The 13,193-nt window shown below is 44.4% G+C and overlaps 1 protein-coding gene across 1 annotated transcript in view; it reads right to left on the reverse strand.

Annotated features, from left to right (window-relative positions):
- The window catches only part of hdlbpb (high density lipoprotein binding protein b), a 40,944-nt gene that overhangs the window by 14,833 nt on the left and 12,918 nt on the right, over nucleotides 1-13,193 (reverse strand). Inside the window, exons 7-17 of the mRNA XM_049464643.1 lie at nucleotides 12,344-12,559; nucleotides 8,418-8,624; nucleotides 7,514-7,621; nucleotides 6,853-6,957; nucleotides 5,848-5,926; nucleotides 4,875-5,014; nucleotides 3,901-4,005; nucleotides 3,253-3,366; nucleotides 2,478-2,564; nucleotides 1,197-1,328; nucleotides 40-258 (exon numbers count right to left, since the gene is read on the reverse strand). Of these exons, the coding sequence (XP_049320600.1) occupies nucleotides 40-258; nucleotides 1,197-1,328; nucleotides 2,478-2,564; nucleotides 3,253-3,366; nucleotides 3,901-4,005; nucleotides 4,875-5,014; nucleotides 5,848-5,926; nucleotides 6,853-6,957; nucleotides 7,514-7,621; nucleotides 8,418-8,624; nucleotides 12,344-12,559 (1,512 nt within the window). The remainder of the gene's footprint in view (nucleotides 1-39; nucleotides 259-1,196; nucleotides 1,329-2,477; nucleotides 2,565-3,252; nucleotides 3,367-3,900; nucleotides 4,006-4,874; nucleotides 5,015-5,847; nucleotides 5,927-6,852; nucleotides 6,958-7,513; nucleotides 7,622-8,417; nucleotides 8,625-12,343; nucleotides 12,560-13,193) is intronic.

Raw genomic sequence — 13,193 nt, forward strand, 5'->3', positions numbered from 1 at the left:
AAAAGTATTTTACCCGTCTCTCTCTGTCTCTCTGCTCACCTTCTCCTCGGCGAGCTGCAGTAGTTGTCTCCTGGCTCGCTCCACCTCTCCTGCAGGACCCCGGATGGTGACCTTATCAACGCCTGATCCTTCAGCAGGGAAGTGAATGTGAACTCCTCCACATTCCTCCATCACTGAGCGAACCAGACAGCCCTTCGACCCGATCAGAGAGTTATGCAGCTTCGCCGGGATCGTCACCTCCGTCTCCTTCAGGTTAGCCTGGAGAACAGGAGAGATGAACAGAGGAACAGAGAGAGAGAGAGAGAGAGAGAGAGAGAGAGAGAGGGTGAACAGAGTTAAATCAGGGTTCTTGCTGGTTTCAGGAAGTTAAATTTAAGACTTTTTAGACCTTAAAGCACATTATCAGAGAAATTTAAGACCAGAGTTCTTCCTTTTTAGCTCTAATCTCAGCTTGTGTTAAACTGTGTGATTGTTTAGACCCACTAAGGCTTTTTTTCTCCATTTTATCCCTATTTATCTGGCTAATTTATCCCACCCATTCAGCTGCTACTCAGCTTTATATCCCCCATCACTAGTGATGCCCCAACAGCACACGCCTCCTCGGTTCTGATACATCAGCTCACAGACGCAGCCTTGTGCTGATCCACATCACCCTAGGAGTAATGAGGGGAAAGAGAGAGCGCCATCTACTGTACTGTACCCACCCAGAGAGAGCAAGACCAACTGTGCTCTCTCAGGGCTCCGGCAGCTGATGCAAGCAAGCTGCATGAACAGGATTCGAACCAGCGATCTCCTGATCAACATTCCTAACTGGATGATATTCTTGGATAGTTTACAGCAAGCTTAATTTTGATTACTGGGGACCACTTTGCAAACAACTGCGAAAATCTCTTTCAGCTTGGGTAGTACACTATAGGACTCTGTGGTTTGGCCTAAGCTTTTATCTGAATGGCATTCATTTTACTTATATACTTGACATAGATTTAAAATCAGTACTTTTACACTTTTACTAAAAGAATAACTAAAAGCTTGAGTTGACACTTCAGCTTCTACAGTAGTATTTAAAACTCTAGTATCTATACTTCTACCTACAGAGTAATAAATGGAGATACTTTTCACATGTTTGGGTTTTTTTTTAAGTATTTACATCTGCCTCATGTTACAGATATGATCAATAATTCAGATAATGCTCTCACCAGGTCTCTCTGGATGGTGAGAATCCGTTCCCGCGCTGCCTCACAGTTGCACTTCTTGCCGGTGATCACAATCATCTCTGAATCACTGTTCTCAGTGGGGAGATCGATCTTCGTGTTGGTCTCTTCTCTGATCTACAAGCAATGAGACGGTAATGCTGTTATTTATTATATTTATATTGTAGTATTATTTATACTGAACACAGGAACTAGTATCATGACTTTTTGACATGTGCCCTGGAAGCTATAGAACAGTGATGTGAATTCATGATCATTACCACCCACTGTGTGCTGTCCACTGTAGGCGGTAATATTAGCCTTATATCATTTATTCCTGGTACATGGTAAGCTGTCGACTAAGGAACGATGATCAACATCCCTCACAAGATAACACCTAAACACTTATAATACACGTGTTTGGTTTTCACATGAGATAATTCTTCATGATCATGGTTTACTGCTTGCATTCTGAAGTATAAACCAGTGTCTAACGAGAGCTCTGTGTCATCTCTGAGTTTCCCCGTGGCCGAGTTTACACTAGCTCAGAGCCTCATACGTTTTGATTGAATCACTGATTCCAATGTGCACTCGATTTGTGACCCGATTCACTCAATGAGAGTGTCCTCAAATAGCACTCGTCCACCAAAAGAACTCTGGTTCTTGAACAGTTCGCGTGGAAGAACCTAATAATCTTTGGTTGCTGGTAAAAACGTGGCAAAACGTGGTAAAAAATTAGGTTTGCGAACCAGAACGGTGTCGGTTCCACATTGGTGGAAAAGCTCTTAAAGCGTCCAAACTCCACACAGATCACATGATAATTCACAAAATATTAGCAGATTTTAAAGTCTTAATGTCTTCTAGCATTTAAACGCCTTATTTTCCATTTTCTTCAACTTTTCTGGTTAGGACTCACAGTTAACTATCAAATAAACTTATCTTCCTATTTAAAATGTAGAATAAACATCATCACATTGTTCATCTTTTAAAAAACACAATATTTTAATTTTATTGTAGACCTTCTATTAATTTATTAATTTATAAAGTTTCAGGTTTTTGCTGTGGTATCGTTTTAGTATCAGTATTGAGATATTTAGGCAGGTATCGCAGCGAAAGTCATAATTTTGGTATTGTGACAACACTAGTCAATACTGAAATTTGGAGATGATCTCAGCCCTACCTGTGACTTTATGATATTAATAATATTTATTACATTTTATACATGTAATGTGGTGCAAAGAGCTTCACATGAAACTCATTGTTTTTTTTTTTTGTCCTTCTCCATACCTTCTTGATGTTGGCGCCTCCTTTACCGATAATATTTTTGTGGAACTGCTTGAATATGGGCACAGATATGGAGTAGCTGCTCTCAACCTGATAAAAAAAGAACACAAAGCAAAACAGTAATGACATTTCTTGTTGGACAATAGTTTTTGTGTGTTTATTGAGCAGCTACAGAGCTACTTATTCAGTGTGTTTCTTTGTTTAATGTATTTCTTACAGTGTAGATTAATATTAAAAACATGAAAATGATTAAGGGGCACATATGGAATTATGTAATAAACAGTAAAAAAGTGTTTTTCCTCCACATTAATCCCCTGATCTAAACCTGATTAACTGAGATGGTGATTTGAGGTGATTTAATTGGGATGAGCTCTAGCTTCACAGTGTAAAGGAAAAAAGCAGCAACTATTGTTCAGCACCTCCAGGAACTCCTTCCTTCAAGACGCTGAGAAAACTATTCCAGGTGACTCTCCCTCATGAAGACACTGAGATTAAAATATATTTACACCAAGTCTGCAGATCTGTCCTCAAAGATATATCTGATACTTACTTAGAAGAATATAAAGTATAAAACATATTCTAGTTTGTTAAATAAGAATAATTCAGCATGTTTCCTGTATAGCTTTAATATAGTCTTTAATGTTACATTTACAATGTAAAAAAATCTTAAAAAGAAAGAAAGAAAACATAAATGAGAAGAGGTGAGTTCAAACTATTGACTCGTATTGTATCAGATGAAACTTGAAAACTGAATTAAAAAAAGTGAAGCAGATCTCACCAGCTCAACCAGAAGCTTCTGTAGAAACTTCGCACACTTCTCCACCTCATTCTTGGGCCCACGGAGCTGCACAATATCACTCTTCTGAGACTGATCTGGAAAATTGATAATGACCTGCACAAATAAAAAAAAAATATAGGATAGATGGTAATCAGAATCTCTAATTTCTCATTTGTGCAGGTTATTTTAACAAAGCATCGTAACATATTCATAATACTAGAATTGAGCGATATATCAGCATTGCAATTAAATTCACATTTTACCTTGATTAGTTTGGACAATATTACTTAGATTGCTATTTTAACGGTGCAGCTAGCTGGACGTGTCCAATGCTTCTCAGCAGAGGAAACTGAGCTGCTTGTTCACACTTGTTTATTCTGTTTTTATTGAATTGATTATACTGCCAAGATAGCAATGAACGTCTGACTGTTGATGTCTGCCTGGGTTGTATTCAGTAAGTGGAGCTCTTATGTTGTCTGTTCCCAAGATATTTCCAGAGCACCACGCCCATCAGTGTAGATATATTTAGAAACACTGTTGCTATTTAAATGCAGGTGGAAGTAGTGAAAATAGGGTGTTGGCGATGTGTAAGATAGCAATGAGCATCGTAACGCGCCTAACGCAGGGTGTAAGATCACAGTTTCGTACCTCTGGAAACTTGTCTCGCACTTCTTTGATCTTTTCTCCTTTCTGGCCGATGATGGTTCGATGAAACCTCTGCTCTATGATCAGGTCTTTGGTGCGCTCATTTTCCTGTGGATTACAAAGAATTGTAGCATCCTAACATCAGCTCAGAAAATTAAAGTGAAAAACAGTATTACTGACTTTCTAATGATATAATTCTAAGTACTTTAGAATAAATAGGTAGATAGATAGATAGATAGATAGATAGATAGGTAGGTAGGTAGGTAGGTAAGTAGGTAGGTAGGTAGGTAGGTAGGTAGGTAGGTAGGTAGATAGATAGATAGATAGATAGATAGATAGATAGATAGATAGATAGATAGATAGATAGATAGATAGATAGATAGATAGATAGATAGATAGATAGATAGATAGATACTTTAATAATCACTTTAGACAAATCAATCAAACACATCATGCTGCAATGTTTGGATTTTTAACACAAGAAGTAGATACACAGCACTGTCTCTGTGTCTGTGTGAGCGACAGGCTGCTGCTGCCTGACAAAAGCGAGGGGGAGGGGCAGGAGTAAACACAAGGTAACCGTATGGTCTTCATCCACATGGTTGGGCACGTGCTTGTAAATGTGAGCACGTGTGGAAAGCTGTGCTCCTCAGTCCAGCACAGTTTATCAGTGCAGATATTTCCAGTTACAGCTGAATTCACACTTTTAATCCCAGAAAACAAACATTCTTTTTAACCTTTTAAAAAGCCATTTAAATACTGATTAAAGAGCTGATTACTATTGTTTTACTGTTTTCCTCGGGTTTGCGTGCTTAGAGCTGACTCAGTTCTTGATTGGTCCAGATGCGTGGGTGGGGGTGGGGCTGGTGACGTCATGGGCCCTTATTTGTTTAATATCGCAATATATATCGCCGAAAAAATAACATTTGTAATGTAAAATTCTTCCAATGTCGTGCAGTTCTACTGAGTTCACTCACCATGCGCTGTGCCATGTCCACCAGCTCCCTGCGTGCCAGCTGCACTCCCTGAGGGTCACCCTCAATCCGAACCAGCCCACAGCGGTCCGAGTCCTGAGGGATCCGGACCGACACTTTGTACTGCTCCTTGATCCGGTTTACTGTCAAATGCAGCATCACAATGTAAATTCATTCATTCGGTTTTAGTAAAAATATGTTAAATCACATTTCTGGACTAAAAGAGTGCAAATAATATTACAAATATTATACATTTATTCAGAAATAGTCATGTTTAATTACTCGTGGGTCAAACTGGGCTGTTTTAAAATGTAAAAACACAGGAAACACATAATTATCCATTTTTGTGTGGAGTATGGAAACTTTCCTTCTAGTGTAGTGTAATGAATATATAAGAGGAAATTTAATGCGCATATCGTTGTTTTCCAATGAAAAATCAATTTAAGGTTTGCCATCAGCTGCCAGTTGATGGCGCTCTTTTCCCTCATCACTCCTAGGGTGATGTGGATGTTTCTGCCATACAATAAATACATCAGCAAGTATCGGTTTAAAATATCTAGACATCAAGCAACTATCTGGCGATAACAATATAATTATGGAATTATGAAATCTTACACTGGCAGAATACACATACAGCTCTGGAAAATATAAGAGATCACTTAAAAATAATGAGTTTCTTTAATTTTACTAAATTAAAAACCTCTGGAATATTATCAAAAAGTACGGATAAAAAGGATGGATGATCACAAGCCATCTAACCAAACTGAAATGCTTGGTTTATATGCACTAGGAGTGTAAAGCATAAAGTTATCCAAAAGCAGTGTGTAAGACTGGAGCCATGACGCAAAGATGCATAAAAACTGTGATTAAAAACCACCAGGGTTATTCCACCAAATATTGATTTCTGAACTCTTAAAACTTTATGAATATGAACTTGTTTTCTTTGCATTATTTGAGGTCTGAAAAAGTTACTCACTGTTAGCGCCGTTCTTGCCAATGAGGTGTCTGTGAAAACGCTGGTCAATATTAATCTCAGTGTAGTCCATTCTCGCCACCTGAACAAAATGAAACAAAACAAAATTTCACTGAGATTCAATTCCATTTCTGTTAATGTATTGAGCCGTATTTTAAAAAGTAATATGACAATTACTTATGCTAATATATTTTGTGTGGACGTGGAAAAATATTTTATTTTGTATTCTGTTTATTGTTGATGTAAAAGTTGAGTTTGTGCACTGCTGCGTCTCCATGTGTGCATAACAAGCTGGGGTCCTGCACCTGTGCTGATGACAATTTACTGCCAAGATAGCAATGAACGTCTGACTGTTGACTTCTGTTTTTTACGGCATATAGCTTTTGACTTTTATCCATGTAGTGTTTGGAGTCTTGCCCAAGGACTCTTATTGGTGTAGCATTCTGTAGTCACCCAGACCTGGAATTGAACCCTAGTGTCTCACATGATGTGGTAGGTCACTAGCAGGGGGTGGTTGTTATCCACTGCACCACACCAACCAACATACCTCTTTTCCAAATCACCACGCCCCATCAGTGTAGATATATTTAGAAGCACCGTTGCTATTTAAACTATGCAGGTGGAAGGCGTGGAAAAAAAAGACTGTTGGTGAAGTGTAATGAGCATCACTACACATCTTGCGCAGTGTGTAACATAGTGCCAATAATATATCTCAGCTGTTATTGGATATCCTTGTATCTGTCCTTGTATGTTTTGCATTTTTTACCACCTGTTCTTACATATTTTGATTCCTTATATTAAAATTGCACGTTGAATGGACCCATAGACATGCTTCAGATTGATCTGGAATAAATATTAAGTTAAGAAGGTAATTTTTCTTCTCCTATAAAGAGGCAATTCTGCATATATGATTTCCTTTTATATACAACTTGTTTTTTTCTCATAATTATACATTTATTATACACAAATATGAACAAATAAAAAGGGATATAAGCGTTCTTCTCTTACCAGGTCTTTAATGATCTCCTGTATCTGGGACTGAGCTTGTTCTACCTCCTCTGTTGGACCTTCCAGACTGATCCGCTCTTCTCCATCTGTAAATTCTATGTGCACCTGTTCAGACCAATCAGAAAACAGTTGAGTGTACTTGATTATTGTGAATCTTATATTGCACACTTACATAAAATGTAGACCAGGGGTCGGCAATAGGCGGCCCGTGGGCCAGATGTGGCCCGTAAGCATGAAACATCTGGCCTGTCAGGTTGTTTGAACTATAATAAACGATAATGAAAGAAAAAAAATAAATAAAATGCTTCTTTGGTGAGCTTTTGTTTACATTCCTCCCCCGTCTCTCTCTCTGTCGCGCTCAGCGTGACTTTAGTTTCCGCCCGTTCTCGTTTTTCTGCCTGTTCTTGGGCTCCCTGGCTGTGTCCCAATTCACTAGCCGGGGCAGCGGTAGCAGTGTATTGGAGCGTGACCCTGACGACACAGGTTTGATTTCGCGTGAGGAGCGGTGTGATTATTTATTTATTACCTGCTTTTAGATGAACTGTTCTGCAATTGGGTTAAACAACCCTCTGGGCTTTAGAGCTACTAGTCTGTAGCACTTCATCCCATTACACTTCATTTTACAATTAGTCCGACAGTGTGTTGGAGTGTTTAGTCCTACCTTGGGGAGCTGCTGCGTGATGCGGCTGATGTTCTGTCCTTTCTTGCCGATGATGAATCGATGAAGCCAGGCTGGCGCGGTTACCTCCACCACCATCACACTCTTAGCCTGCAGAACACACACACACACACACACACACACACACACACAGCAGAAGGCATTTAGTCTCGTTTAACTGGTACAGATACCTCGGCTTGTCCAAGCCTGTGGTAAAAGTCAGGTATTAAATAACGTACAACACTCTAATCCAGAAAACAAGCTATAAATGTCTTATATGTGAAGTCAGACTCCACCTTTTTTCAGCATTGCTGATTAGCATCACTGCGCTAACGCTCGGAGGAAAGCGCAGTGACTCGGTTCTGATACATCAGCTCACAGACGCAGCCTTGTGCTGATCCACATCACCCTAGGAGTGATGAGGGGAAAAAGCACCATCTACTGTACTGTACCCACCCAGAGAGAGCAAGACCAACTGTGCTCTCTCGGGGCTCTGGCAGCTGATGGCGAATGAATAATGTAATAATGTAATAAGTAAAAAAAATATATTTTAAGAAATGGTCATCTGAAAGTCATTGAAATTTCAAGAAATTTGAAAGTATTCACATATCCAGTCGCAAAAAAGACTGCACATCACTTGAGGATGAAACTGGCCCTCATCAGGGCCGCCCCAGGAAAGGAAGAGCAAGAGTTTCCTCTGTTGTACAGGTTAAGTTCATCAGAGTTACCAGCCTCAGAAACAAACGCAAGTTAACAGCTCCCCAGATGAGAGCACCTAAATGCTTCTGTCCAGTAGTAACATATACATCCCTTCACCTGCCCAGGTAAGACTAATCCTATCCAAATAGGGCTTAAGACAATAAAACTCAACAATATCACACTTCTCTTCACCCCTAATCTTACTGACCTTGGCGTACACCTGCGTGAGGGCGGGGCCTAGCTTGTCTGGCTCTCCCCTGAGGATGATGGTCTCAGAGCCAGAATCCAGCGGCGGCATCTCCACAGACACCCCAGTGCTCTCCATGATCTCCTGCAGCGTGTTGCCCTTCGGCCCCACTATATACTTATGCTGGGACTTCTTCACCTCCACTGAGATAGTGGTAGTTTTTCTTTTCTAAAAGACAAAAAAATCAGAGTGCATCAGTATACAAAGGGTATATATGGTGAATGATATTATAATATCATTCACCTGAAATATCACCCACCCCTAATTATCACATCAGGGTTCTACTTTTGTTTTTTTTTTTACTGTTTTTTTTTTACTGTTTTTAGCAAAAGAAAAGAAAAAAACTTCACACTGTTCTCATTTCCCATTATATCTCTACTAGAGACAGATAATATCTGTACAATATCATTTATTTTACTTTAATCCTGGATATATGGAGATATTTGGAGTGCATTATTATTATTATTAGTATCATGACATTCTGGACTATATATGATATATTGTAGTATTGTACATATGCAAATGAGCATATTGTACAATACTACATTAGCTAGCATGGAATTCTACTACTACTACATTAGATAGAATGGAATTCTTCTTGTCTTTAATTCATAATAGAATAATAATAATAAAATAATACGATTTTATTCAAAATGCCAACATAAATTATTACAGCATCTGTGTCAGGTGCGGGTGCAGGGAGGACGCGGAGGCGGACGCAAATGCAAACAAAAAGGGATTTATTAACGAAAACAGATACAACATACACAGGGATTTACTGAAAACTGGACTGAGGAAACTGGGGAAAACATGGAGCACTGACAGACGATAAACGTACAAGGATCGACACCAGGGAAAGGAACACGGACCTTAAATAGAGGTGCTACAAATGAACACAGGTGAGTGGAAAAACACTGGGAATGAAACACAGACCTGAGAATAACACAGACATGAGAAGCAGACAGACAAAAGACCTGACAGAACCCCCCCTTTAACGCGCAACTCCCGGGGCGCGTAAAAACAGATCCCCAGGAGCCGGGCAAGAGGGGGCGGAAAACACAACAGGATACCAAACAAGACTAAGACTGAGCACAGACGAGAAGAGACTGGCCAAAGGACGGGACAGGAAACTGAAACACAGACTGGATATCGGGCAGGACAGGGGATGGGAAATGAGACTGAACAGGGGACTGGACAGTGGGCATCAACGGAGACTGGACATTGGGCTGGACAGGGGATACAGACTGGGACTGGAACGGAGACTGGGGAGGTGGGAAAAGCAGAGACCGGACAGGGGACGAGAACTGAGACTGGACAGAGGGCTGTACATCAGGCAGGGATGCAGACAGGGCAGGGGACATGAACAAAGACTGGACAGGGGACGGAGACTGGACGAAAGACTGGACAGGGGGTAGGATGTTAGACTGGGACAGAGACTGGACTGTGGACGAGAGAACCGGGACAGATACACTTACAGGGACAGAAACTAGCACAGTGACGGGGACAGGAACATGAACGAACACAGATATGGGGACCAGGACAGGGAGAGACAGGGGGACCAAAAACATAGGAGGGTGCCCAGGACCAGCAAAAGTCTGTGGGGACAGCCTGGGCACAGTACTGGGGGCAAAGTCAGGAGGCCTTGCTGGCCTAGGGACACGGGGCCTAGGGCCAAACATTGTTCTTGGAGCAGGTACAGGAACAGGAGTGGCGGGCACCGCTGGCACTGGAGCTGAAGCAGTGGGTACCACGTGGGTGGCAGGCACTGCAGACACAGGAGCGGCGGGCACCGCTGGCACTGGAGCTGAAGCAGTGGGCACCACGTGGGCGGCAGGCACTGCAGCTTGGGCAGGCGCGGCGGGTGCAGCTTGGGCAGGCGCGGCGGGTGCAGCTTGGGCAGGCGCGGCGGGTGCCGCGGGCACAGAGTCAGAGGCGGCCGGAGCCGCGGGCACAGAGTCAGAGGCGGCCGGAGCCGCGGGCACAGAGTCAGAGGCGGCCGGAGCCGCGGGCACAGAGTCAGAGGCGGCCGGAGCCGCGGGCAGCGCTAATTCAGAGGCGGCCGGAGCCGCGGGCAGCGCTGATACAGCTGGCGAAGATGCCGATTCAGCGGGAGCTGAGAGTGCGGCTGCCGCCAAGATCCGGCCTGGAACCGCAGATTCAGCTGTGGGCGAGACTGTAGAAACCGGACCGGAGCTTGCTTCTGGAGCAGGAGTCGCAGACCTGGAATCCGGCCGGGCTGGAGAGCTGGAAGCAGGTGGGGCTTGAGAGCTGGAAGCAGGTGGGGCCTGAGAGCGCGGTGGAGCTAGCAGGCTAGCTAGCTTAGCCGGAGCTTCAGAGAGCGGCGCTGCCGCCGGCGCTTTCTCGGGGGGCGGCGCGGCCACCGCTGAAGTCTCGGGGAGTGGATGAGCCGCGGGGGTCTCGGAGCGCGGAGCCTCAGCCGCGAGCTTCTCGGAGCACGGATGAGCCGCGGGGGTCTCGGAGCGCGGAGCCTCAGCCGCGAGCTTCTCGGAGCGCGGAGCCTCAGCCGCGAGCTTCTCGGAGCGCGGAGCCTCAGCCGCGAGCTTCTCGGAGCGCGGAGCCTCAGCCGCGAGCTTCTCGGAGCGCGGCGTCTCGGCCGCGGGATTCTCGGAGCGCGGCGTCTCAGCGGCGGGATTCTCGGAGTGCGGATGAGCCACGGGAGTCACAGAGCGTGGCGTCCCATCCGCTGGCTTCACGGAGCGTGGCGTCTCGGTCGCGGGATTCTCGGAGCGCGGCGCCTCGGCCGCGGGATTCTCGGAGCGCGGATGAGCCACGGGAGTCACAGAGCGTGGCGTCCCATCCGCTGGCTTCACGGAGCGAGGCGTCTCGGTCGCGGGATTCTCGGAGCGCGGATGAGCCACGGGAGTCACAGAGCGTGGCGTCCCCTCCGCTGGCTTCACGGAGCGCGGCATCTCGGCCGCGAAAGTCACTGAGCGCGGGTAGAGTACAGCCCCTGGGGGAAACGGCAATGGAGTACGGGCTGGTGCGGGGTAGAGCTCCTCCTCCTCCTCGGAGCTACTGGGCGCACATCCCAGGTAGTCCCACGGGCTGCGCGCCACTTGCCTCGGGTACTCATGTCTACTGCCAAACACGGGATGAGACCCGAGGCTCAACGCATCAGCCCTTAGCGCCCCCCCAAGAAAATCCTCCCCCGTAAAGGGATCCTCTTCATGCTGGCGGGACCCCTTAGAACGTCTACCCCGAGGCCTGTGGCGTCCTTTAGGCCTCGGGGATTCCAACGCCGGGGTCCCGCATGGTGCATGGCGGATCGCCAACCTGGAGCCGGTCCACTTGTTTGTTGCGTCCATATTTAGGTCGATCCTTCTGTCAGGTGCGGGTGCAGGGAGGATGCGGAGGCGGACGCAAATGCAAACAAAAAGGGATTTATTAACGAAAACAGATACAACATACACAGGGATTTACTGAAAACTGGACTGAGGAAACTGGGGAAAACATGGAGCACTGACAGACGATAAACGTACAAGGATCGACACCGGGGAAATGGAACACGGACCTTAAATAGAGGTGCACACACACAGGAAACAGGAAACACCTGGGACGAAGGGGCGGAGCTACAAATGAAAACAGGTGAGTGGAAAAACACTGGGAATGAAACACAGACCTGAGAATAACACAGACATGAGAAGCAGACAGACAAAAGACCTGACAATCTGTAACTGAACTGGGCGTTCTTTGCAGTTTTCTGTGGCTTTTATAGTTTGTATAATTAATATCGGACTACACAGTATCAGCTGAAATTAGGAAATATATTGTGATATAAAATGTCAGCCATATCGCCCAGCCCTAGTCTTAAAAAGACGATTGTATATAGGTAGTTATCCTAACAGTCCTACTCTCTACACCCTCACCTTCTCCTCATAGATGGCTCGGATGCGGGCTATCGCCATGGCTACAGCCTCCTTCTCCCCAGTGATGATGATCTCATCCTTCAGCAGGCTGGGGGGCGGGATGCTGATGCGAGCTCCCGTCTCTTGGCTCAGCTCCTGGACCAGCCGGTTGTAAGCTCCAGCAATGAAGGGGTGAAAGGCTTTCTCCAGAGACAGACGCTCCACTGCACGCTTGTCCTGAACCACAAAGTTCAGAGGAAGAATATTTAGTAGTAGTAGAACAAAGCTTTGAAGATTAAGAAATAACAGCATGTTAAAGCATCACTGACCATCATATTCATTTATTTCCCATTGTGCTGGAAGACTGTTTTTCAGTAGTGTTTCCACCATATTCTGCTTACTTTGCGTTGACATTTCCAGAGCAGTTTAGCAGTGCAGTAGTAGCATGTAGCAAGTAGCATGAGTAGTATAATAGACTCAGTTAGTAAAAGAGATTCAAAGTAATTAGAAGTAGAGGAGAAGTTTGCTTAAATAGCAGAGTTCCATTTAACTTTCATCCACTACCTTCCACAGAGAGGGAGCTGCGTCTGTGGTTGAAGGAGATAGTTTAAAATATTCTACCAAAAGATCGGATTCTAAAGCTACAGGACTTGTCCAGTTTTCCTGGTACACACACCTGTACTCCTAGATTAGATCTTAAGCTAATTTCGCCCTCAACAGCCTCACTATACCACCAACAAATCTGCTTCACCAGAGTTATATAAGTTAACTAACTAGCTAACCTAGCTAATCTAGCTATAGCTGCTATGTGGTGTCCCCACATATGCTCCCAAATAGCTGTAAACAGTGTTTAATAGCCTGCTGAACTGCT

This window comes from Astyanax mexicanus, chromosome 15 (assembly GCF_023375975.1).
Source record: "Astyanax mexicanus isolate ESR-SI-001 chromosome 15, AstMex3_surface, whole genome shotgun sequence".
Classification (NCBI taxonomy): domain Eukaryota; kingdom Metazoa; phylum Chordata; class Actinopteri; order Characiformes; family Acestrorhamphidae; genus Astyanax; species Astyanax mexicanus.